At 57.1% G+C, this 25670-nt stretch overlaps 2 protein-coding genes across 3 annotated transcripts in view; one reads left to right on the forward strand and one right to left on the reverse strand.

Annotated features, from left to right (window-relative positions):
- LOC142270523 (kinesin-like protein KIFC3) overlaps window positions 1-15289 on the forward strand; it is a 51941-nt gene extending 36652 nt beyond the window's left edge. For both annotated transcript variants that reach the window (XM_075332441.1, XM_075332442.1), the window contains 12 exons: window positions 146-293; window positions 546-676; window positions 754-865; window positions 1018-1199; window positions 1291-1395; window positions 1469-1599; window positions 6937-7060; window positions 7143-7272; window positions 7351-7580; window positions 8776-8910; window positions 9037-9100; window positions 14758-15289. In XM_075332441.1, coding sequence (XP_075188556.1) covers window positions 146-293; window positions 546-676; window positions 754-865; window positions 1018-1199; window positions 1291-1395; window positions 1469-1599; window positions 6937-7060; window positions 7143-7272; window positions 7351-7580; window positions 8776-8910; window positions 9037-9100; window positions 14758-14783 — 1518 coding nt within the window. In that variant the 3' untranslated portion in view covers window positions 14784-15289. The remainder of the gene's footprint in view (window positions 1-145; window positions 294-545; window positions 677-753; window positions 866-1017; window positions 1200-1290; window positions 1396-1468; window positions 1600-6936; window positions 7061-7142; window positions 7273-7350; window positions 7581-8775; window positions 8911-9036; window positions 9101-14757) is intronic.
- A 52-nt stretch (window positions 15290-15341) lies between these two features.
- On the reverse strand, window positions 15342-25432 carry KATNB1 (katanin regulatory subunit B1; the record flags this gene model as incomplete). The annotated part of the gene is given in 13 exon segments (XM_075332443.1): window positions 15342-15681; window positions 16138-16254; window positions 17567-17641; window positions 17713-17789; window positions 18869-19018; window positions 19085-19234; window positions 21761-21834; window positions 24499-24549; window positions 24621-24718; window positions 24793-24889; window positions 24892-24979; window positions 25057-25207; window positions 25359-25432. Coding segments are annotated over 13 exon segments (1335 nt in total), but the record flags the coding sequence as incomplete, so codon positions are not given.
- Between the last annotated feature and the right edge of the window lie 238 nt (window positions 25433-25670).

Below are 25670 nucleotides of genomic sequence, written 5' to 3' on the forward strand. Positions count from 1 at the left end.
CGTCTTAAAGGTCCGTACAGACACCCTAGACCAGAACCCTCAGCTAGCATAATGGTGTGCTCCATAACTTCAGCATAATGTCCTCCCATTAGCAGAGATCCCGGCATAATAATTGTAGTGACTGCAGTACCATGGTCCCCCATAGGTGGCGCTGTACGCTGCAGAGCTGGATCGTGAGCAGGAGCAGATGGTGCAGGAGTTCCAGGCCTTGCAGGAGGAGAAGGAGCGTGCGGTGTCTGAGGCATTTGAGCGAGCCCAGGAGGAGATGAGAGCGGTGCACCAGAGCTTGGATGGTGAGGGCCTGATGTTACTGGGCGTCTGGACTGGTGGATGGGATGCAGCCCTTCTCCTGGTGCCCGTCCCTCTTATTAGTTCCTGTACCTTGCCCCAGTCTCCTGGTGCGGCCTCATCTGTATCTCCTTTCTCCTGTTGTGTCTTCTATAGATAATTTCTCAGATTTGGGTGCAGAGACCATCAGCTTTCTAGAACGTGTTGTAAGGCTTGATGATCTCTCTGGCCTCACGGCCTTCGATGTTTCTCGTTAGGTGTCCGTAGGAATCTCCTCATGTTACAACCAGCTCTCCGCACTCTGACCCATGACTACAATGTTCTGAAGAGACAGGTGCGAGACTTCCCGGGTCTGGTGTTCAAGGTCATGCGAGAGGCCCGAGATGAGGTACGTAGTGGTGAAGAGACCAGATGGAAGGGTGGTGGCTACACAAAAGATCTGCCATAACGCTGTGCATTTCACAGTTCTCTCAAGCTGTGAAGAGTGTTCAAGACACCAACGCTGAGCTCCTCTCCAAATACAGGCGAGAACTTTACCTGCGAAAAGAGTGCCACAACCAACTGGTGCGTCTCCGAGGTGAGCGAGTGCTGTCACCGTCTCAGCCTCATGGCTGGAGCCACAAGCCTCACCGTGCGCCTCTTGGCGGGGATCAAGGGGATTGTGACTATGGTGCTGTCGTATCTGCACATGTCTCATTATTATAAGGATATACGCTCCTGTCTCATCAGGGAACATCCGTGTACTCGCTCGAGTGCGGCCAATCACAGCTGACGATGGGACTGGTCCAGGGGCACAAAACATAGTCACCTTTGACCAGGATGATGATGGGATCCTGCACGTCACGAACAAAGGAAAAAAACAGAGCTTCGAACTTGACAAAGTTTTTCCTCCGAGCACAAAACAGGAGGAGGTAAGAGGAGCTCGGCGGCCTGCCGGGGAGCGCGGGGGGCCTGCCGGGGAGTGTGGAGGGGACATCTCCTGAATCTGCCCTTTTCTTCAAGGTGTTTGATGAGGTTTCTCCACTCATCACCTCCTGTCTGGATGGGTACAACGTCTGTATTCTGGCCTATGGACAGACAGGATCTGGTAAAACATACAGCATGGAGGTGAGGGCCACTAGAGAGGAGGGGATCGGCTCTATGGGAGGGCATTTGGTGAAATAATCTGTCCATCCCGCAGGGTACTGCTGCTAATCCTGGCATAAACCAGAGGGCCCTTCGCCTGCTCCTGTCAGAGGTGAGCGAAAGATCCAGGAGCTGGGAGCATCACCTGAGTGTCAGCATGGCCGAAATCTACAACGAGACGCTGAGGTGAGCGCAGCGCTATGTTCCAATAAGGCAGTCATTGCCGCCCATCATTTGGACTGTGGTCTCCACATTCACCACATAGCGACCTTCTCATCTGACTCCCCAACGCCACGACGCCTTCGTCCTCCCACTGTTTCCCAACCAATAGCGGTAGAAAGACATGTCAGTCTATAGAACATCTCAGCCAGAATATAGCACAAGGCAGGAATCTGGAGGCATCACTTTCCCTTAGTCCAAGCTTCTTTAAAAAGGTACAAAGTAGAGCGTCCCCCACTGTAGTAAGGTGGGACTCGCTGCTCTACTGACCCTGCGGCCACCATCTTCCTATACTTACTGTCACCTCTCTGTGCCGGTTTGTCTTGCACTACCCACCCTGTATCCGATCTCTGTGGCCGCCTGCTTTCCATATCTGATCTTTGTGGCCATCTGCTCTCTCCCCGTCCTCTGTGGCCGCCTTATCAATATATTAGCTATTTGTGGCCTTCTTTCTAGATCTGACCTTTGTGGCCTTCTGGTCTCTCCCAGGTCTGCGGCTGCCTTGTTTCTAAATCTGCTCATTGTGGCTATCTGTTTCCCCCCCCCCCCCCCCCCCCGCTCTCTTTGGCCGGCTTCGCTATACATCAGCTCTTTGAGGCCTTTCTGTATTTGCCCTCTGGCTGCATGCTGTATCCACGCTTTCTGGCCACCTTCTTTCTGTATCTGCCCTCTGTGGCTGCCTGCTCTCTCCATGGTTTCTGGCCGCCTTCTTTCTGTATCTTCCCTCTGTGGCTGTCTGCTCTCTCCATGGTTTCTGGCCGCCTTCTTTCTGTATCTGCCCTCTGTGGCTGTCTGCTCTCTCCATGGTTTCTGGCCGCCTTCTTTCTGTATCTGCCCTCTGTGGCTGCCTGCTCTCTCCATGGTTTCTGGCCGCCTTCTTTCTGTATCTGCCCTCTGTGGCTGCCTGCTCTCTCCATGGTTTCTGGCCGCCTTCTTTCTGTATCTTCCCTCTGTGGCTGTCTGCTCTCTCCATGGTTTCTGGCCGCCTTCTTTCTATATCTACTCTCTGTGGCTGCCTGCTCACTCCATGGTTTCTAGCCACCTTCTTTCTGTATCTGCTCTTTCCATGGTTTCTGGCCGTCTTCTTTCTGTATCTTCCCTCTGTGGCTGCCTGCTCTCTCCATGGTTTCTGGCCACCTTCTTTCTGTATCTTCCCTCTGTGGCTGCCTGCTCTCTCCATGCTTTCTGGCCGCCTTCTTTCTGTATCTGCCCTCTGTGGCTGTCTGCTCTCTCCACGCTTTCTGGCCGCCTTCTTTCTGTATCTGCTCTTCCCCTGCTCTCCGTCCGCCTTCTTTCTGTATTTGCCCTCTGGCTGTCTGCTCTCTCCATGGTTTCTGGCCGCCTTCTTTCTGTATCTGCCCTCTGTGGCTGCCTGCTCTCTCCATGGTTTCTGGCCGCCTTCTTTCTGTATCTGCCCTCTGTGGCTGCCTGCTCTCTCCATGCTTTCTGGCCGCCTTCTTTCTGTATCTGCCCTCTGTGGCTGTCTGCTCTCTCCACGCTTTCTGGCCGCCTTCTTTCTGTATCTGCTCTTCCCCTGCTCTCCGTCCGCCTTCTTTCTGTATTTGCCCTCTGGCTGTCTGCTCTCTCCATGGTTTCTGGCCGCCTTCTTTCTGTATCTGCCCTCTGTGGCTGCCTGCTCTCTCCATGGTTTCTGGCCGCCTTCTTTCTGTATCTGCCCTCTGTGGCTGCCTGCTCTCTCCATGGTTTCTGGCCGCCTTCTTTCTGTATCTGCCCTCTGTGGCTGCCTACTCTCTCCATGGTTTCTGGCCGCCTTCTTTCTGTATCTTCCCTCTGTGGCTGTCTGCTCTCTCCATGGTTTCTAGCCACCTTCTTTCTATATCTACTCTCTGTGGCTGCCTGCTCTCTCCATGGTTTCTAGCCACCTTCTTTCTGTATCTGCTCTTTCCATGGTTTCTGGCTGTCTTCTTTCTGTATCTTCCCTCTGTGGCTGCCTGCTCTCTCCATGGTTTCTAGCCACCTTCTTTCTATATCTACTCTCTGTGGCTGCCTGCTCTCTCCATGGTTTCTAGCCACCTTCTTTCTGTATCTGCTCTTTCCATGGTTTCTGGCTGTCTTCTTTCTGTATCTTCCCTCTGTGGCTGCCTGCTCTCTCCATGGTTTCTGGCCACCTTCTTTCTGTATCTTCCCTCTGTGGCTGCCTACTCTCTCCATGGTTTCTGGCCACCTTCTTTCTGTATCTGCCTTCTTTCTGTATCTGCTCTTTCCATGCTTTCTGGCCACCTTCTTTCTGTATCTGCCCTCTGTGGCTGCCTGCTCTCTCCATGCTTTCTGGCCGTCTTCTTTCTGTATCTGCCCTCTGTGGCTGCCTGCTCACTCCATGGTTTCTGGCCGCCTTCTTTCTGTATCTGCCCTCTGTGGCTGCCTGCTCACTCCATGGTTTCCGGCCACCTTCTTTCTGTATCTGCCCTCTGTGGCTGTCTGCTCTCTCCATGCTTTCTGGCCGCCTTCTTTCTGTATCTTCCCTCTGTGGCTGCCTGCTCACTCCATGGTTTCTGGCCGCCTTCTTTCTGTATCTGCCCTCTGTGGCTGCCTGCTCACTCCATGGTTTCTGGCCGCCTTCTTTCTGTATCTGCCCTCTGTGGCTTCCTGCTCACTCCATGGTTTCTGTCCGCCTTCTTTCTGTATCTGCCCTCTGTGGCTGCCTGCTCTCTCCATGCTTTCTGGCCGCCTTCTTTCTGTATCTGCCCTCTGTGGCTGCCTGCTCACTCCATGGTTTCTGGCCGCCTTCTTTCTGTATCTGCCCTCTGTGGCTGTCTGCTCTCTCCACGCTTTCTGGCCGCCTTCTTTCTGTATCTGCCCTCTGTGGCTGTCTGCTCTCTCCACGCTTTCTGGCTGCCTGCTCTCTCCATGGTTTCTGGCCACCTTCTTTCTGTATCTGCCCTCTGTGGCTGCCTGCTCACTCCATGGTTTCCGGCCACCTTCTTTCTGTATCTGCCCTCTGTGGCTGTCTGCTCTCTCCATGCTTTCTGGCCGCCTTCTTTCTGTATCTTCCCTCTGTGGCTGCCTGCTCACTCCATGGTTTCTGGCCGCCTTCTTTCTGTATCTGCCCTCTGTGGCTGCCTGCTCACTCCATGGTTTCTGGCCGCCTTCTTTCTGTATCTGCCCTCTGTGGCTTCCTGCTCACTCCATGGTTTCTGTCCGCCTTCTTTCTGTATCTGCCCTCTGTGGCTGTCTGCTCTCTCCATGCTTTCTGGCCGCCTTCTTTCTGTATCTGCCCTCTGTGGCTGCCTGCTCACTCCATGGTTTCTGGCCGCCTTCTTTCTGTATCTGCCCTCTGTGGCTGTCTGCTCTCTCCACGCTTTCTGGCCGCCTTCTTTCTGTATCTTCCCTCTGTGGCTGCCTGCTCTCTCCATAGTTTCTGGCCGCCTTCTTTCTGTATCTGCCCTCTGTGGCTGTCTGCTCTCTCCACGCTTTCTGGCCGCCTTCTTTCTGTATCTGCCCTCTGTGGCTGTCTGCTCTCTCCACGCTTTCTGGCCGCCTTCTTTCTGTATCTGCCCTCTGTGGCTGTCTGCTCTCTCCATGCTTTCTGGCCGCCTTCTTTCTGTATCTGCCCTCTGTGGCTGTCTGCTCTCTCCATGCTTTCTGGCCGCCTTCTTTCTGTATCTGCCCTCTGTGGCTGCCTGCTCTCTCCATGCTTTCTGGCCGCCTTCTTTCTGTATCTGCCCTCTGTGGCTGCCTGCTCACTCCACGGTTTCTGGCCGCCTTCTTTCTGTATCTGCCCTCTGTGGCTGTCTGCTCTCTCCACGCTTTCTGTCCGCCTTCTTTCTGTATCTGCCCTCTGTGGCTTCCTGCTCACTCCATGGTTTCTGGCCGCCTTCTTTCTGTATCTGCCCTCTGTGGCTGTCTGCTCTCTCCACGCTTTCTGTCCGCCTTCTTTCTGTATCTGCCCTCTGTGGCTACCTGCTCACTCCATGGTTTCTGGCCGCCTTCTTTCTGTATCTGCCCTCTGTGGCTGTCTGCTCTCTCCATGGTTTCTGGCCGCCTTCTTTCTGTATCTGCCCTCTGTGGCTGTCTGCTCTCTCCACGCTTTCTGTCCGCCTTCTTTCTGTATCTGCCCTCTGTGGCTTCCTGCTCACTCCATGGTTTCTGGCCGCCTTCTTTCTGTATCTGCCCTCTGTGGCTGTCTGCTCTCTCCACGCTTTCTGGCCGCCTTCTTTCTGTATCTGCCCTCTGTGGCTGTCTGCTCTCTCCATGCTTTCTGGCCACCTTCTTTCTGTATCTGCCCTCTGTGGCTGTCTGCTCTCTCCATGCTTTCTGGCCGCCTTCTTTCTGTATCTGCCCTCTGTGGCTGCCTGCTCACTCCATGGTTTCTGGCCGCCTTCTTTCTGTATCTGCCCTCTGTGGCTGTCTGCTCTCTCCATGGTTTCTGGCCGCCTTCTTTCTGTATCTGCCCTCTGTGGCTGTCTGCTCTTCCCCCGCTCTCTGGCCACCTTCTTTCTGTATCAGGTCTCTTTGGCAGTCTGCTGACCCCCAACTTTCTGTGGCCGCCTTCGCTATATTTGTACTCTACATATGCTTTCCGTTACGGTCTTCTCTCTGTATCCGCTTCCTGTGGTGGTCTCCTCTCGGTCAGTCTGCTCAACTCCGGCTCTCTGGCCGCCTTCTCTTTATGGCTGCCTTTTTTCTGTATCTGCCTTCTTTCTGTATCCGCTCGCTGCAGCCAGCTTCTTTCTGTATCCTCTTTCTATGGTCATCGGTTCTCCCCCCACTTTCTGGCTGCCTTTGCTCTTTGTGGCAGACTTCTTACTGTATCAGCTCTCTGCGGCTGACTGCTCTCCCCCGGCATTCTGTGTCAGCCTTCTTTCTGTATCCGCTTGCTGCAGCCAGCTACTTTCTGCATCCTCTCTCTGTGGTCATTGGCTCTCCCCCCACTTTCTGGCCACCTTCGCTCTTTGTTCTGTATCAGGTCTCTGCGTCCGACTGCTGTCCCCCGGCATTCTGTGGCAGCCTTCTTTCTGTATGCGCTTGCTGCAGCCACCTTCTTTCTGTATGCGCTTGCTGCAGCCAGCTACTTTCTGTATCCTCTCTCTGTGGTCATTGGCTCTCCCTCTCTGGTCATCGGCTCTTCTCCCACTTTCTGGCCGCCTTCGCTCTTTGTGGCAGACTTCTTTCTGTATCAGGTCTCTTCGGCCGTCTGCTTTACCCGCTTTCTGTGGCTTCCTTGTGCTCTCTACATTCGCTCTCCGTTGAGGTCTTCTCTCTGTATCTGCTCTCTATATCAGTTCTCACTATACTCACATTCTGTGGCTTCCATCTTCTTCTAACCCTTCTTTTTGACCGTAGGGATCTGCTGGGCTCTGATAGCCACAGCTCTCTAGATATAAAGATGGCTCCGGGGGGCGCTGGGGAGCTGTATGTGCCAGGCCTGACGAAGCACAGTGTGAGGAACATGCTGGATATAAATAAGGTGAGGTGGCAGGTACGCTGGTGGCAGAGCCACGGTACTTTTGAAGCCACATGTATAGATCATGTCCAATCCTCCCTTCCAGATTCTGGAGCTTGGACGCAAACAGCGAGCCACAGAACACACCAATCTTAACACCCACAGCTCCCGCTCCCACGCCCTCCTCATCCTGTCGGCCAAGGGGAGAGAGACCAGCACAGGAATATGTACAACAGGTGAGTGACGACCAGGTGGTGAGGTGCTACCCTCCAACAGGAGGTCATCATGGCGTAACAGACTGGTCTCCTCATCAGGAAAGCTCTACCTGGTGGACTTGGCAGGATCAGAGCGGGTGTCACGGTCAGGAGCGGCAGGAGATCGTTTGCGGGAGGCGCAATGCATCAACCGCTCCTTATCTGCTCTGGGTGACGTCTTCTCAGCCCTGCGATCCCAACAAACCTACGTTCCATACCGCAACTCCAAGCTCACGTATCTGCTGCAGGAAGCACTGAGCCGGGATGGGAAAGCGCTGCTGCTCCTTCAGGTAATAACATCTCCACTCTGAAAGTCCAGATGGCAACAGAAGCCGATTCCAGGCCCTAAAATGCACATAGGCCAGGAACCCACAGTCTCTGTACAAGTGGCTCACATGTCCCCAAGAAGTGAAGCCCGACGTTCATACTAGAGCTTACACTATCTGAACACGCTGCCTAGTCCACATACAATCGGTGATGCCACCATATACAGTGGAACCTTGGTTAACGAGAACAATCCGTTCTGGGACTGTGCTTGTTAACCAAGTTATGCGTTCAGCAAAGCAAGATTTCCCATAGGAAGTCATTACAATGCAGACGATTTCTTCCACAAGTTGTTAAATGTCCCATCCTGGTCCCCTATTCTATCATTCCACACATGCACAAATACGCATGCACATATTATGCTCACATTACATTACGTTCCATCGCCAGTCTGCTGGGACTTGCTGTTCGCTAGTACGGGCTGTGTATCTGGTAACCATCACGACGAGGAACTTCCGCACCCAGAGCGCTGACGTCAAAGGCAGGAGCCGCTTGCCTCTGATTGGCCAGCGCGCTGCCTTTGAGTAGCGTCTGACGGTGGAAGTTCCTGCCTCGTTGCTATGCTTGCCGATACACATCCTGGAGTGGAGCGGCGAACTACAAGACCCAGGAGGCCGGCGATGGAACGGAAGGTACACATATTATGCTCACCTTACCTTCCGCTCCATCGCCGGCCTCCTGGGTCCTGTAGTTCATCGCGACGAGGGAGGAATCCTCGTGGCGTACCAGCGAACTACAAGAACCATGAGGCCGGCGATGGAACGGAAGGTAAGGTGAGCATAATACTGTATGTGCGTGCGTGTGTGTGTTTGTGTGGACTGCAAGAGCGGGACAGAGCGCGGTGGATGGACGGAACCGGAAGTGTGTGCGGTGAGTATTTTGCTCGTACAGCAAGGCTTTCTCGTAAACAGTTAAAAATTTACAGAAAGCCTTGCTTGTTAAGTGAAATTCTCGTTAACTGGGTTACTCGTTAAGCAAGGTTCCACTGTACTTTACTCACAATGAACCATCACAATGACCATAACCCCGAAAAAAGCCCCATCTGGGGTGAGGAGCCTTCCAACGCCATCTGACATGGCCTCTGACGGGCCTCTCTAGCATAAGCCATCATGATCAGGGACGTGGTGGGCTGTATGTACCAACCTTTATACTTATATACAGGTGGCACCAGTTGAGCAGAACATGAACGAGTCTCTGTGTTCCTTACGGTTCGGGGATAGAGTCCGATCTGTGGAGCTGGGGATCCCAAACAGGAAAATTGAGCATCTGCCGACAGCGGGAACCGAGAGTTCAGAGGTAGGTCCATGACTCGGGGGTCAGGAGGCGGCAGTAGACAGGAGGCCTCTCCAGTGCTGCCACTCACACCGCCGGCAGCACATATGCGTCTGACATGTGAAATCAGTCATTTCTCCTCTTCTCCAGAGTGACAGCCCCTCTCCACGTGGAGCAAGACCATCATCTATGCGTAAGAAGCTGCCGGCCTCAGGTACAAAGAGCCGCCTCATTGTAGGGGACACACGGCTGATAAGTGCCCCGGGGAGGGCTGTGGAGTCGGTAAACCAAACCATCGATCAGTAGAGGAGCTTCACTACTGAGAGAGTACATTAAGTGCAGCCCAGATTCATCTCCATTAAAAGCTGAGCTCCTCCGATCTGTAGAGGAGCTTCACTACTGAGCGAGTACATGAAGTGCAGCCCAGATTCATCTCCACTAAAAGCCGAGCTCCTCCGATCAGTAGAGGAGCTTCACTACTGAGCGAGTACATGAAGTGCAGCCCAGATTCATCTCCACTAAAAGCCGAGCTCCTCCGATCAGTAGAGGAGCTTCACTACTGAGCGAGTACATGAAGTGCAGCCCAGATTCATCTCCACTAAAAGCCGAGCTCCTCCGATCAGTAGAGGAGCTTCACTACTGAGCGAGTACATGAAGTGCAGCCCAGATTCATCTCCACTAAAAGCTGAGCTCCTGCGATCAGTAGAGGAGCTTCACTACTGAGCGAGTACATGAAGTGCAGCCCAGATTCATCTCCACTAAAAGCCGAGCTCCTCCGATCAGTAGAGGAGCTTCACTACTGAGCGAGTACATGAAGTGCAGCCCAGATTCATCTCCACTAAAAGCTGAGCTCCTGCGATCAGTAGAGGAGCTTCACTACTGAGAGAGTACATGAAGTGCAGCCCAGATTCATCTCCACTAAAAGCCGAGCTCCTCCGATCAGTAGAGGAGCTTCACTACTGAGCGAGTACATGAAGTGCAGCCCAGATTCATCTCCACTAAAAGCCGAGCTCCTCCGATCAGTAGAGGAGCTTCACTACTGAGCGAGTACATGAAGTGCAGCCCAGATTCATCTCCACTAAAAGCTGAGCTCCTGCGATCAGTAGAGGAGCTTCACTACTGAGCGAGTACATGAAGTGCAGCCCAGATTCATCTCCACTAAAAGCCGAGCTCCTCCGATCAGTAGAGGAGCTTCACTACTGAGCGAGTACATGAAGTGCAGCCCAGATTCATCTCCACTAAAAGCCGAGCTCTTCCGATCAGTAGAGGAGCTTCACTACTGAGAGTACATGAAGTGCAGCCCAGATTCATCTCCACTAAAAGCCGAGCTCCTCCGATCAGTAGAGGAGCTTCACTACTGAGAGAGTACATGAAGTGCAGCACAGATTCATCTCCACTAAAAGCCGAGCTCCTCCGATCAGTAGAGGAGCTTCACTACTGAGAGAGTACATGAAGTGCAGCCCAGATTCATCTCCACTAAAAGCCGAGCTCCTCCGATCAGTAGAGGAGCTTCACTACTGAGAGAGTACATGAAGTGCAGCACAGATTCATCTCCACTAAAAGCCGAGCTCCTCCGATCAGTAGAGGAGCTTCACTACTGAGCGAGTTCATGAAGTGCAGCCCAGATTCATCTCCACTAAAAGCTGAGCTCCTGCGATCAGTAGAGGAGCTTCACTACTGAGCGAGTACATGAAGTGCAGCCCAGATTCATCTCCACTAAAAGCCGAGCTCCTCCGATCAGTAGAGGAGCTTCACTACTGAGAGAGTACATGAAGTGCAGCCCAGATTCATCTCCACTAAAAGCCGAGCTCCTCCGATCAGTAGAGGAGCTTCACTACTGAGCGAGTACATGAAGTGCAGCCCAGATTCATCTCCACTAAAAGCCGAGCTCCTCCGATCAGTAGAGGAGCTTCACTACTGAGCGAGTACATGAAGTGCAGCCCAGATTCATCTCCACTAAAAGCCAAGCTCCTCCGATCAGTAGAGGAGCTTCACTACTGAGAGAGTACATGAAGTGCAGCCCAGATTCATCTCCACTAAAAGCCGAGCTTCTCCGATCAGTAGAGGAGCTTCACTACTGAGAGAGTACATGAAGTGCAGCCCAGAATCATCTCCACTAAAAGCCGAGCTCCTCCGATCAGTAGAGGAGCTTCACTACTGAGCGAGTACATGAAGTGCAGCCCAGATTCATCTCCACTAAAAGCTGAGCTCCTCCCGATCAGTAGAGGAGCTTCACTACTGAGAGAGTACATGAAGTGCAGCCCAGATTCATCTCCACTAAAAGCCGAACTCCTCCGATCAGTAGAGGAGCTTCACTACTGAGAGAGTACATGAAGTGCAGCACAGATTCATCTCCACTAAAAGCCGAGCTCCTCCGATCAGTAGAGGAGCTTCACTACTGAGCGAGTTCATGAAGTGCAGCCCAGATTCATCTCCACTAAAAGCTGAGCTCCTGCGATCAGTAGAGGAGCTTCACTACTGAGCGAGTACATGAAGTGCAGCCCAGATTCATCTCCACTAAAAGCCGAACTCCTCCGATCAGTAGAGGAGCTTCACTACTGAGAGAGTACATGAAGTGCAGCCCAGATTCATCTCCACTAAAAGCCGAGCTCCTCCGATCAGTAGAGGAGCTTCACTACTGAGCGAGTACATGAAGTGCAGCCCAGATTCATCTCCACTAAAAGCCGAGCTTCTCCGATCAGTAGAGGAGCTTCACTACTGAGAGAGTACATGAAGTGCAGCCCAGAATCATCTCCACTAAAAGCTGAGCTCCTCCCGATCAGTAGAGGAGCTTCACTACTGAGAGAGTACATGAAGTGCAGCCCAGATTCATCTCCACTAAAAGCCGAGCTCCTCCGATCAGTAGAGGAGCTTCACTACTGAGAGAGTACATGAAGTGCAGCACAGATTCATCTCCACTAAAAGCCGAGCTTCTCCGATCAGTAGAGGAGCTTCACTACTGAGAGAGTACATGAAGTGCAGCCCAGATTCATCTCCACTAAAAGCCGAGCTCCTCCGATCAGTAGAGGAGCTTCACTACTGAGCGAGTATATGAAGTGCAGCCCAGATTCATCTCCACTAAAAGCCGAGCTTCTCCGAACAGTAGAGGAGCTTCACTACTGAGCGAGTACATGAAGTGCAGCCCAGATTCATCTCCACTAAAAGCCGAGCTCATCCGATCAGTAGAGGAGCTTCACTACTGAGCGAGTACATGAAGTGCAGCACAGATTCATCTCCACTAAAAGCTGAGCTCCTCCGATCAGTAGAGGAGCTTCACTACTGAGAGAGTACATGAAGTGCAGCCCAGATTCATCTCCACTAAAAGCCGAGCTTCTCCGATCAGTAGAGGCGCTTCACTACTGAGAGAGTACATGAAGTGCAGCCCAGATTCATCTCCACTAAAAGCCGAGCTCCTCCGATCAGTAGAGGAGCTTCACTACTGAGAGTACATGAAGTGCAGCCCAGATTCATCTCCACTAAAAGCCGAGCTCCTCCGATCAGTAGAGGAGCTTCACTACTGAGAGAGTACATGAAGTGCAGCCCAGATTCATCTCCACTAAAAGCTGAGCTCCTCCGATCAGTAGAGGAGCTTCACTACTGAGCGAGTACATGAAGTGCAGCACAGATTCATCTCCACTAAAAGCCGAGCTCCTCCGATCAGTAGAGGAGCTTCACTACTGAGCGAGTACATGAAGTGCAGCACAGATTCATCTCCACTAAAAGCTGAGCTCCTCCGATCAGTAGAGGAGCTTCACTACTGAGCGAGTACATGAAGTGCAGCACAGATTCATCTCCACTAAAAGCCGAGCTTCTCCGATCAGTAGAGGAGCTTCACTACTGAGAGAGTACATGAAGTGCAGCCCAGAATCATCTCCACTAAAAGCCGAGCTCCTCCGATCAGTAGAGGAGCTTCACTACTGAGCGAGTACATGAAGTGCAGCCCAGATTCATCTCCACTAAAAGCTGAGCTCCTCCCGATCAGTAGAGGAGCTTCACTACTGAGAGAGTACATGAAGTGCAGCCCAGATTCATCTCCACTAAAAGCCGAGCTCCTCCGATCAGTAGAGGAGCTTCACTACTGAGCGAGTATATGAAGTGCAGCCCAGATTCATCTCCACTAAAAGCCGAGCTCCTCCGATCAGTAGAGGAGCTTCACTACTGAGCGAGTACATGAAGTGCAGCCCAGATTCATCTCCACTAAAAGCCGAGCTCCTCCGATCAGTAGAGGAGCTTCACTACTGAGCGAGTATATGAAGTGCAGCCCAGATTCATCTCCACTAAAAGCAGAGCTTCTCCGATCAGTAGAGGAGCTTCACTACTGAGAGTACATGAAGTGCAGCCCAGATTCATCTCCACTAAAAGCTGAGCTCCTCCGATCAGTAGAGGAGCTTCACTACTGAGCGAGTACATGAAGTGCAGCACAGATTCATCTCCACTAAAAGCAGAGCTTCTCCGATCAGTAGAGGAGCTTCACTACTGAGCGAGTACATGAAGTGCAGCCCAGATTCATCTCCACTAAAAGCCGAGCTTCTCCGAACAGTAGAGGAGCTTCACTACTGAGCGAGTACATGAAGTGCAGCCCAGATTCATCTCCACTAAAAGCCGAGCTCTTCCGATCAGTAGAGGAGCTTCACTACTGAGCGAGTACATGAAGTGCAGCCCAGATTCATCTCCACTAAAAGCCGAGCTCTTCCGATCAGTAGAGGAGCTTCACTACTGAGAGTACATGAAGTGCAGCCCAGATTCATCTCCATTAAAAGCCGAGCTCTTCCGATCAGTAGAGGAGCTTCACTACTGAGAGTACATGAAGTGCAGCCCAGATTCATCTCCACTAAAAGCCGAGCTCCTCCGATCAGTAGAGGAGCTTCACTACTGAGAGTACATGAAGTGCAGCCCAGATTCATCTCCACTAAAAGCCGAGCTCCTCCGATCAGTAGAGGAGCTTCACTACTGAGCGAGTACATGAAGTGCAGCCCAGATTCATCTCCACTAAAAGCCGAGCTCCTCCGATCAGTAGAGGAGCTTCACTACTGAGCGAGTACATGAAGTGCAGCCCAGATTCATCTCCACTAAAAGCCGAACTCCTCCGATCAGTAGAGGAGCTTCACTACTGAGAGAGTACATGAAGTGCAGCCCAGATTCATCTCCACTAAAAGCTGAGCTCCTGCGATCAGTAGAGGAGCTTCACTACTGAGCGAGTACATGAAGTGCAGCCCAGATTCATCTCCACTAAAAGCTGAGCTCCTCCGATCAGTAGAGGAGCTTCACTACTGAGAGAGTACATGAAGTGCAGCCCAGATTCATCTCCACTAAAAGCCGAGCTCTTCCGATCAGTAGAGGAGCTTCACTACTGAAAGTACATGAAGTGTGGCCCAGATTCATCTCCATTAAAAAGGCGAGCTCCTCCGATCAGTAGAGGAGCTTCACTACTGAGCGAGTACATGAAGTGCAGCCCAGATTCATCTCCACTAAAAGCCGAACTCCTCCGATCAGTAGAGGAGCTTCACTACTGAGAGAGTACATGAAGTGCAGCCCAGATTCATCTCCACTAAAAGCCGAGCTCTTCCGATCAGTAGAGGAGCTTCACTACTGAAAGTACATGAAGTGTGGCCCAGATTCATCTCCATTAAAAAGGCGAGCTCCTCCGATCATGAACAGGACAGACATTTATATTTCACAACTTCCCAAATTCTTATGGAAACATCTTCATCACATTCTGCACTGAACGCTGGGCCCCATGTATTATATATTATAGGAGTCGCTCCATTTTATACTGACTCCACGGCACTGGCAGACATTCCCCTCAGATCCAGGCCGCGCACCTTGTGTATTGCCGAAGGACACTAACCAAGATTCTTATTTTGTCTACAGTGCGACAGCGGATTGGCCCTCCCTGATTGCAGTGGATCACCCCACCCTAACAGGAATGGATCAAGCCCCTCACATCCAGGGTAGATCAGCCTAACAGCAACAGATCAGCCCTCCATTGCCCCTGACAGCAGCAGATCGGCCCTCAATCCCCCCCTCCTGATGGCAGCAGATCGGCCCCCAATCTCCCCCTCCTGATGGCAGCAGATCGGCCCTCCATGCTCCCTCCTGATGGCAGATCGGCCCTCCATGCTCCCTCCTGATGGCAGCAGATCGGCCCTCCATGCCCCCTCCTGATGGCAGCAGATCGGCCCTCCATGCCCCCTCCTGATGGCAGCAGATCGGCCCCCAATCCCCCCCTCCTAACGGCAGATCGGCCCTCCACCCATTCAGTGCAGAAGATGGCACCCGGCAGCAGATTACTGGAGCAGCTCTTAGAATTAGCTGGTTATATTAACCCTTTGCTCACTGCTTGTGTATATGAACATTTGTAGATATACTTCTGACAATATACAGTTTATTACAGAGTTTTATACGGACGCTCGCGGTGTTCGCGTCTTTCTTCACAGCATCAGAAAGTGGACGAGTTGTGCAAATATGACACTTGTTTAATTGTAACATGAAGAGACACTAAAGAGAGAGACTGCACGAGGCGGACAGACGCCAGCAGTACCACTGCCGTGACCAGCGCCACCGCCGTGACCAGCGCCGTCTCACAGAGACGCTGCCTCCAACCGGACCACTCAGGCCAAAGTCACCTCAGGAAGAAGCGTCCACCGCCTTACACCGGATCATCAGTCCAGACCGGACATGAGCAGCTGCAGCTCCCGGAAGGCGCTCCCATATCGACCACTCTGTGCCGCCCGACCGCTCACCAGCGCGTGCAGGACCCGCAGCTGCTTGTAACACAGCTTACACTTCATCAGCCTGCGGAGAAGACCATGAGTGACTGTGGCGGCGGCACGCTCCCACACACACCCACCCCACGCCAAGTGGGCACACACACACCCCAGCAGACACACACCCACGCCAAGTGGGCACACACACACTCATCCCAGCGGGCACACGCACACACCCCAGCGGGCACACGCACACACCCCAGCAGGCCCAGGCCTCAGCACGTGCAGGACCCGCAGCTGCTTGTAACACAGCTTACACTTCATCAGCCATGAGAGACCATGAGTGACGGCGGCGGCAGCAGCAGAGGCCACGTAAGCACCCGCCTCAGTGCGCACACATGCACACAGACGCATGCGCACATATACACGCGCACACGCCCCTAGAGCGGTGCTCGCTCGCACACACGCCTCAGCACGCACACATGGACACATGCACGCACACACATGCCCCAGCGTGCAATCACATGCACATCCCCCCGCTCACCTTTCCTCGCGTGTGATATCCACACCTACGGAGGGTGGTGCAGACAGAGTCTCTGAGATCAGCGGCAGGAACCTCTGCAGGAGAAGCTTGAGAGAGACGCAGCCGGTGTGTACATAGCTGTGAAGTCAGGAAGAAAACATTCAGTGGGGGCAGGGCGGCACCACGGCCCTCAGCGGGGGCAGGGCGGCACCACGGCCCTCAGCGGAGACAGGGCGGCACCACGGCCCACAGCGGAGACAGGGCGGCACCACGGCCCACAGCGGAGACAGGGCGGCACCACGGCCCACAGCGGGGACAGGGCGGCACCACGGCCCACAGCGGAGACACGGCGGCACCACGGCCCACAGCGGAGACAGGGCGGCACCACGGCCCACAGCGGAGACAGGGCGGCACCACGGCCCACAGCGGAGACAGGGCGGCACCACGGCCCACAGCGGAGACAGGGCGGCACCACGGCCCACAGCGGAGACACGGCGGCACCACGGCCCACAGCGGAGACAGGGCGGCACCACGGCCCACAGCGGGGACAGGGCGGCACCACGGCCCACAGCGGGGACAGGGCGGCACCACGGCCCACAGCGGGGACAGGGCGGCACCACGGCCCACAGCGGAGGCAGGGCGGCACCACGGCCCACAGCGGAGGCAGGGCGGCACCACGGCCCACAGCGGAGGCAGGGCGGCACCACGGCCCACAGCGGGGGCAGGGCGGCACCACGGCCCTCAGCGGGGGCAGGGCGGCACCACGGCCCACAGCGGAGACAGGGCGGCACCACGGCCCACAGCGGAGACAGGGCGGCACCACGGCCCACAGCGGAGACAGGGCGGCACCACGGCCCACAGCGGAGACAGGGCGGCACCACGGCCCACAGCGGAGACAGGGCGGCACCACGGCCCACAGCGGGGACAGGGCGGCACCACGGCCCACAGCGGGGACAGGGCGGCACCACGGCCCACAGCGGGGACAGGGCGGCACCACGGCCCACAGCGGGGACAGGGCGGCACCACGGCCCACAGCGGAGGCAGGGCGGCACCACGGCCCACAGCGGAGGCAGGGCGGCACCACGGCCCACAGCGGAGGCAGGGCGGCACCACGGCCCACAGCGGAGGCAGGGCGGCACCACGGCCCACAGCGGAGGCAGGGCGGCACCACGGCCCACAGCGGAGGCAGGGCGGCACCACGGCCCACAGCGGAGGCAGGGCGGCACCACGGCCCACAGCGGAGGCAGGGCGGCACCACGGCCCACAGCGGGGGCAGGGCGGCACCACGGCCCACAGCGGGGGCAGGGCGGCACCACGGCCCACAGCGGGGGCAGGGCGGCACCACGGCCCACAGCGGGGGCAGGGCGGCACCACGGCCCACAGCGGGGGCAGGGCGGCACCACGGCCCACAGCGGGGGCAGGGCGGCACCACGGCAGCCGCTCCACTCACCTCTCGTACTTGCTTTGCAGCAGTTTGTCAATTTGAGGCAATACGGTCAGGCAGAGATCCAGCTTCCACAGAGACCTGAGGCAAGAGGAGGCCGTCGTCAGTGGCAGAAGCCATCAGGGCAGCAGTGACAGCAGCCGGACACTTACGCTTTCTGGTTGATGATGTTTAGAAGATCCACAACCACAGAGAGATCGTTAACGGCCACAGCAGAGTCCATGGAAGTCTACAACAGAAAGATCTGTGCTGAGAGCGCCCCCGTGTGCCGGCACAGAGCATGCATAGGACCGGGTCTGTGCTGAGAGCGCCCCCGTGTGCCGGCACAGAGCATGCACAGGACCGGGTCTGTGCTGAGAGCGCCCCCGTGTGCCGGCACAGAGCATGCACAGGACCGGGTCTGTGTCTGTGCTGAGAGCGCCCCCGTGTGCCGGCACAGAGCATGCACAGGACCGGGTCTGTGCTGAGAGCGCCCCCGTGTGCCGGCACAGAGCATGCACAGGACCGGGTCTGTGTCTGTGCTGAGAGCGCCCCCGTGTGCCGGCACAGAGCATGCACAGGACCGGGTCTGTGTCTGTGCTGAGAGCACCCCCGTGTGCCGGCACAGAGCATGCACAGGACCGGGTCTGTGCTGAGAGCGCCCCCGTGTGCCGGCACAGAGCATGCACAGGACCGGGTCTGTGCTGAGAGCGCCCCCGTGTGCCGGCACAGAGCATGCACAGGACCGGGTCTGTGTCTGTGCTGAGAGCGCCCCCGTGTGCCGGCACAGAGCATACATAGGACCGGGTCTGTGCTGAGAGCGCCCCCGTGTGGCGGCACAGAGCATGCACAGGACCGGGTCTGTGCTGAGAGCGCCCCCGTGTGCCGGCACAGAGCATACATAGGACCGGGTCTGTGCTGAGAGCGCCCCCGTGTGCCGGCACAGAGCATGCATAGGACCGGGTCTGTGCTGAGAGCGCCCCCGTGTGGCGGCACAGAGCATGCACAGGACCGGGTCTGTGCTGAGAGCGCCCCCGTGTGCCGGCACAGAGCATACATAGGACCGGGTCTGTGCTGAGAGCGCCCCCGTGTGCCGGCACAGAGCATGCATAGGACTGGGTCTGTGCTGAGAGCGCCCCCGTGTGCCGGCACAGAGCATACATAGGACCGGGTCTGTGCTGAGAGCGCCCACGTGTGCCGGCACAGAGCATGCATAGGACTGGGTCTGTGCTGAGAGCGCCCCCGTGTGCCGGCACAGAGCATGCATAGGACCGGGTCTGTGCTGAGAGCGCCCCCGTGTGCCGGCACAGCGCATGCACAGGCTCTTACCTTCACGTCCCCCGTGCTCCACACGGCCCGCACGGTGTCCAGGTTGCGCTTGCGGCTGGTCAGCACCATGCACATGGTGTCATGGCCTTTGCGGATCTGGCACACGGCTTCTTCATCCACCATCTCTCCTGGGGACGAGCCCTTCAGAACCTGCAGGAAGAAACTAAGAGCTTCTGCCCAAAACTCAGGCCCATCCCCCATCACAACCCCACTTACCGGGAGAAAGTCTGCCACTTTAAGACCAATGGGCTCATTCCGTGCAGCGGATATAACCGGGGGGTTACTGGACACAGCTGGGGCGGCTGGGGGGTCCGGACACAAACTGGGTGTAGAAGCCGCCACTGGAGGTCTCTGCAACTGTTCACACTACAGAGTGGAAGAAAACAGAGCGAAGTGCAAAGATGGAGGCCACGGTCACAGAATAGTGCCGCCTACAGGGGAGACAGGTCCACAGAGAAGAGCGACGCCTGCAGAGAAGAAGAACGCCGCCTGCAGAGAAGAAGAACGACGCCTGCAGAGAAGAAGAACGCCGCCTGCAGAGAAGAAGAACGCCGCCTGCAGAGAAGAAGAACGACGCCTGCAGAGAAGAAGGACGCCGCCTGCAGAGAAGAAGAACGCCGCCTGCAGAGAAGAAGAACGACGCCTGCAGAGAAGAAGAACGCCGCCTGCAGAGAAGAAGAACGACGCCTGCAGAGAAGAAGAACGACGCCTGCAGAGAAGAAGAACGACGCCTGCAGAGAAGAAGAACGACGCCGCCTGCAGAGAAGAACGACGCCTGCAGAGAAGAAGAACGCCGCCGCCTGCAGAGAAGAACGACGCCTGCAGAGAAGAAGAACGACGACGCCTGCAGAGAAGAACGCCGCCTGCAGAGAAGAAGAACGCCGCCTGCAGAGAAGAAGAACGACGCCTGCAGAGAAGAACGACGGCGCCTGCAGAGAAGAACGGCGCCTGCAGAGAAGAAGAACGACGCCTGCAGAGAAGAAGAACGACGCCACCTGCAGAGGACGCCGCCTGCAGAGAAGAAGAAGAACGCCGCCTGCAGAGAAGAACGCCGCCTGCAGAGAAGAAGAACGACGCCTGCAGAGAAGAACGACGCCTGCAGAGAAGAAGAACGACGCCGCCTGCAGAGAAGAAGAACGACGCCGCCTGCAGAGAAGAACGACGCCGCCTGCAGAGAAGAAGAACGACGACGCCTGCAGAGAAGAAGAACGACGACGCCTGCAGAGAAGAAGAACGACGCCGCCTGCAGAGAAGAAGAACGACGCCGCCTGCAGAGAAGAAGAACGACGCCGCCTGCAGAGAAGAAGAACGACGCCGCCTTCAGAGAAGAATGCCGCCTGCAGAGAAGAACGCCGCCTGCAGAGAAGAACGCCGCCTGCAGAGAAGAACGCCGCCTGCAGAGAAGAACGCCGCCTGCAGAGAAGAAGAACGCCGCCTGCAGAGAAGAAGAACGCCGCCTGCAGAGAAGAAGAACGCCGCCTGCAGAGAAGAAGAACGCCGCCTGCAGAGAAGAAGAACGCCGCCTGCAGAGAACGCCGCCTGCAGAGAAGAACGCCGCCTGCAGAGAGAACGCCGCCTGCAGAGAAGAACGCCGCCTGCAGAGAAGAAGAACGCCGCCTGCAGAGAAGAGAACGCCGCCTGCAGAGAAGAAGAACGCCGCCTGCAGAGAAGAAGAACGCCGCCTGCAGAGAAGAAGAACGACGCCTGCAGAGAAGAAGAACGACGACGCCTGCAGAGAAGAAGAACGACGACGCCTGCAGAGAAGAAGAACGACGACGCCTGCAGAGAAGAAGAACGACGACGCCTGCAGAGAAGAAGAACGACGACGCCTGCAGAGAAGAAGAACGACAACGCCTGCAGAGAAGACGAACGACGACACCTGCAGAGAAGAAGAACGACGCCTGCAGAGAAGAACGACACCTGCAGAGAAGAACGACACCTGCAGAGAAGAACGACACCTGCAGAGAAGAACGACACCTGCAGAGAAGAACGACACCTGCAGAGAAGAACGACACCTGCAGAGAAGAACGACACCTGCAGAGAAGAACGACACCTGCAGAGAAGAGCACCACCTACAGGGGAGACACATCTACAGAGAAGAGCGCCGCCTACAGGAGAGGCACATCTACAGAGAAGAGCGAGTTTACCTTTTTCTGGATAGCCACCAGGGTCCACCCCCAGCTGCCAGAGCCAACCCAACCCAAAGTCACCAGGGCCCAACCCGACTCCCCAGCCGCCAGTGCCCAACCCGACTCCCCAGCCGCCAAAGCCCAACCCGACTCCCCAGCCGCCAGAGCCCAACCCGACTCCCCAGCCGCCAGAGCCCAACCCGACTCCCCAGCCGCCAGAGCCCAACCCGACTCCCCAGGTGCTAGAGCCCAACCCCAGAGCCCACTCTCACCGCCAGAGCCCACCCCCGACTCCCCAGTCGCCAGAGCCCACTCTCACCTTCAGCTGCAGAGCCCAACCCGACTGCCCAGCCACCAGTGCCCACCCCCAGAGCCCACTCTCCCCCCCAGCCGCCAGAGCCCAACCCGATCCCCAGCTGCCAGAGCCCAACCGACTCCCAGCTGCCAAAGCCCACTCTCACCCCCCAGCTGCCAGAGCCCAACCCGACCCCCAGCTGCCAGAGCCAACAACGACCCCCAGCTCAGCTGCCAGAGCCCACCCCCCAGAGCCCAACCCGACCCCCAGCCGCCAGAGCCCAACCCGACCCCCAGCTGCCAGAACCCAACAACGACCCCCAGCTCAGCTGCCAGAGCCCACCCCCAGAGCCCAACCCGACCCCCAGCTCCCAGAGCCCACCCCCAGCCGCCAGAGCCCAACCCGACCTCCAGCCGCCAGAGCCCAGCTTGACCCCAGCCTGCAACATTCATACAGAACAGTACATACATTTTTCTTGGTGGTGGGCACAGGAGTAATGGCCTCCGGCGCTGCAGGAACTGTGTCCTTCATCACAGTGGAGTCTGCGGATACAAAATAAAGACTGTGCGAGGGGCGCTGCGATATAAAATATGAAGGGGCCACACAAAGCGCCTGGACCCCAAACTACTGATCTACATCTGACCAGGACATTAAAAGAGGTCTCACATCACAACCAGACACCCCCCCAGTGTGAGGAGGAGGAGACCCCACCAGTGAGGACAGACACCCCCCCAGTGTGAGGAGGAGACCCCACCAGTGAGGACAGACACCCCCCCAGTGTGAGGAGGAGACTCCACCAGTGAGGACAGACACCCCCCAGTGTGAGGAGGAGACCCCACCAGTGAGGACAGACACCCCCCCCAGTGTGAGGAGGAGACCCCACCAGTGAGGACAGACACCCCCAGTGTGAGGAGGAGGAGACCCCACCAGTGAGGACAGACACCCCCAGTGTGAGGAGGAGGAGACCCCACCAGTGAGGACAGACCCCCCCCCCAGTGTGAGGAGGAGACCCCACCAGTGAGGACAGACACCCCCCCCAGTGTGAGGGAGGAGACTCCACCAGTGAGGACAGACACCCCCAGTGTGAGGAGGAGGAGACCCCACCAGTGAGGACAGACACCCCGAGTGTGAGGAGGAGGAGACCCCACCAGTGAGGACAGACACCCCCCCCAGTGTGAGGAGGAGACCCCACCAGTGAGGGACAGACACCCCCCCCAGTGTGAGGAGGAGACTCCACCAGGGAGGACAGACACCCCCCCCCCCAGTGTGAGGAGGAGGAGACCCCACCAGTGAGGACAGACACCCCCCCCAGTGTGAGGAGGAGACTCCACCAGTGAGGACAGACACCCCCCCCCAGTGTGAGGAGGAGGAGACCCCACCAGTGAGGACAGACACCCCCCCCAGTGTGAGGAGGAGACTCCACCAGTGAGGACAGACACCCCCCCCAGTGTGAGGAGGAGACCCCACCAGTGAGGACAGACACCCCCCCCAGTGTGAGGAGGAGACTCCACCAGTGAGGACAGACACCCCCCCCCAGTGTGAGGAGGAGGAGACCCCACCAGTGAGGACAGACACCCCCCCCCAGTGTGAGGAGGAGACCCCACCAGTGAGGACAGACACCCCCCCCAGTGTGAGGAGGAGGAGACCCCACCAGTGAGGACAGACACCCCCCCCAGTGTGAGGAGGAGACCCCACCAGTGAGGACAGACACCCCCCCCAGTGTGAGGAGGAGACTCCACCAGTGAGGACAGACACCCCCCCAGTGTGAGGAGGAGGAGACCCCACCAGTGAGGACAGACACCCCCCAGTGTGAGGAAGAGACTCCACCAGTAAGGACAGACACCATCCCCAGTGTGAGGAGGAGGAGACTCCACCAGTGAGGACAGACACCCCCAGTGTGAGGAGGAGACCCCACCAGTGAGGACAGACAGCCCCCAGTGTGAGGAGGAGACCCCACCAGTGAGGACAGACAGCCCCCAGTGTGAGGAGGAGGAGACCCCACCAGTGAGGACAGACACCCCCAGTGTGAGGAGGAGACCCCACCAGTGAGGACAGACACCCCCCCAGTGTGAGGAGGAGGAGACCCCACCAGTGAGGACAGACACCCCCAGTGTGAGGAGGAGGAGACCCCACCAGTGAGGACAGACACCCCCAGTGTGAGGAGGAGGAGACTCCACCAGTGAGGACAGACACCCCCAGTGTGAGGAGGAGGAGACCCCACCAGTGAGGACAGACACCCCCAGTGTGAGGAGGAGGAGACTCCACCAGTGAGGAGAGACACCCACCAGTGTGAGGAGGAGACCCCACCAGTGAGGACAGACACCCCCCAGTGTGAGGAGACCCCACCAGTGAGGACAGACACCCCCCAGTGTGAGGAGGAGACCCCACCAGTGAGGACAGACACCCCCAGTGTGAGGAGGAGGAGACCCCACCAGTGAGGACAGACACCCCCAGTGTGAGGAGGAGGAGACCCCACCAGTGAGGACAGACACCCCCAGTGTGAGGAGGAGGAGACTCCACCAGTGAGGACAGACACCCCCAGTGTGAGGAGGAGGAGACCCCACCAGTGAGGACAGACACCCCCAGTGTGAGGAGGAGGAGACTCCACCAGTGAGGAGAGACACCCACCAGTGTGAGGAGGAGACCCCACCAGTGAGGACAGACACCCCCCAGTGTGAGGAGGAGACCCCACCAGTGAGGACAGACACCCCCCAGTGTGAGGAGGAGACTCCACCAGTGAGGACAGACAGCCCCCGTGTGAGGAGGAGGAGACCCCACCAGTGAGGACAGACACCCCCCAGTGTGAGGAGGAGACCCCACCAGTGAGGACAGACACCCCAGTGTGAGGAGGAGGAGACTCCACCAGTGAGGACAGACACCCCCAGTGTGAGGCGGAGGAGACTCCACAGTGAGGACAGACACCCCCAGTGTGAGGAGGAGGACACCCCAGCAGTGAGGACAGACACCCCCCAGTGTGAGGAGGAGGAGACCCCACCAGTGAGGACAGACAGCCCCAGTGTGAGGAGGAGGAGACCCCACCAGTGAGGACAGACACCCCCAGTGTGAGGAGGAGGAGACCCCACCAGTGAGGACAGACACCCCCCAGTGTGAGGAGGAGACCCCACCAGTGAGGACAGACACCCCCCAGTGTGAGGAGGAGACCCCACCAGTGAGGATGGTCCTCTCCTCTGTGCGGCTGATCTTACCGTCCTCCAGGGGGGCCGGGAATGGTTCGCTGTTCCGCGGGGGCGTCCGTGCTGCGGGGGAGAGATAGGGTGAGATCTGTACACGTTGCGCGGCGCGGTGCGCAGGCGATGGCTGCACTTACAGATGGCGTTCTTGGCCTGGAAGATCTCCTTGTAATCCTCGGCATTCTGGATCTCGGCTTGTGACTCCTTCTCCTCGTCATCACTGGTGGGGCTGACCCTAAGAAAGCGACAGCATTATCCTCACGTGTGGGGGAGGGGGAGGCGGCGGGGGGCTTTGGGGGTGGCCCTCACCTTTTTGGCTTTGTACAGGTGGTAGATGGCCGCTCGTAGTTACGCCTTAAGGATGATCCTGAGGGAAGGGGCTGAGTGACGGGCATTTCTTTGGGACAGATCCCTGGGATCCGGATCCAGTCATTTTCACACGATTTAGATCAACCACAAACGAGGAGACATTGGACTGGAAGCAGGAGACGCCGATCTGCAGGGAAGGACACGTGAGGAAGCGTGGGGGGTGTGTGGGGGCGCGGGCCCTCACCGCAGCCCGGGGCCACTCACCAGCTGGCTGCCGCAGATGGACAAGTCACACACTTTACCCCACGACACCGGGATCGTATCAAAGCAGCGCTCCGGCTCCCAGCCATAAACCCGCAGAGCGTCCCGGCCCCCGCAGAACAGGCAGCCGCCGTCACCACTGAACACGATGGACCTGCAGAGCAGAACCGCATGTAGAGACCACCAGCCGATCCGGACCGACCCTCCCACCCAACCGTCAGTGTCAGCACCCGCAAATAGAAGGAAGGTGCAAATCCTGCCCCCGCTCCTGGGAGATGGGGCCGAGCCCGGCTGAGGGTCCTCACCTGAGCGGCGTGGTGTCTCCCTCCATGCAGCCCACCGACTGAAACTTCTCCAGGTCCCAGAAGCGAACTGTCCTACAGTGAAGAAGAGTTACAGAAGGGCCGTGGGCACAGCGCTGAGGACAAGGGCGAGGGGGGTGGGAGAGGAGCAGAGGACAAGGGCGAGGGGGTGGGAGAGGAGCAGAGGACAAGGGCGAGGGGGGTGGGAGAGGAGCAGAGGACAAGGGCGAGGGGGGGTGGGAGAGGAGCAGAGGACAAGGGCGAGGGGGGTGGGAGAGGAGCAGAGGACAAGGGCGAGGGGGTGGGAGAGGAGCA

Source organism: Anomaloglossus baeobatrachus, unplaced genomic scaffold (genome assembly GCF_048569485.1).
Source record: "Anomaloglossus baeobatrachus isolate aAnoBae1 unplaced genomic scaffold, aAnoBae1.hap1 Scaffold_3292, whole genome shotgun sequence".
Classification (NCBI taxonomy): Eukaryota; Metazoa; Chordata; class Amphibia; order Anura; family Aromobatidae; genus Anomaloglossus; species Anomaloglossus baeobatrachus.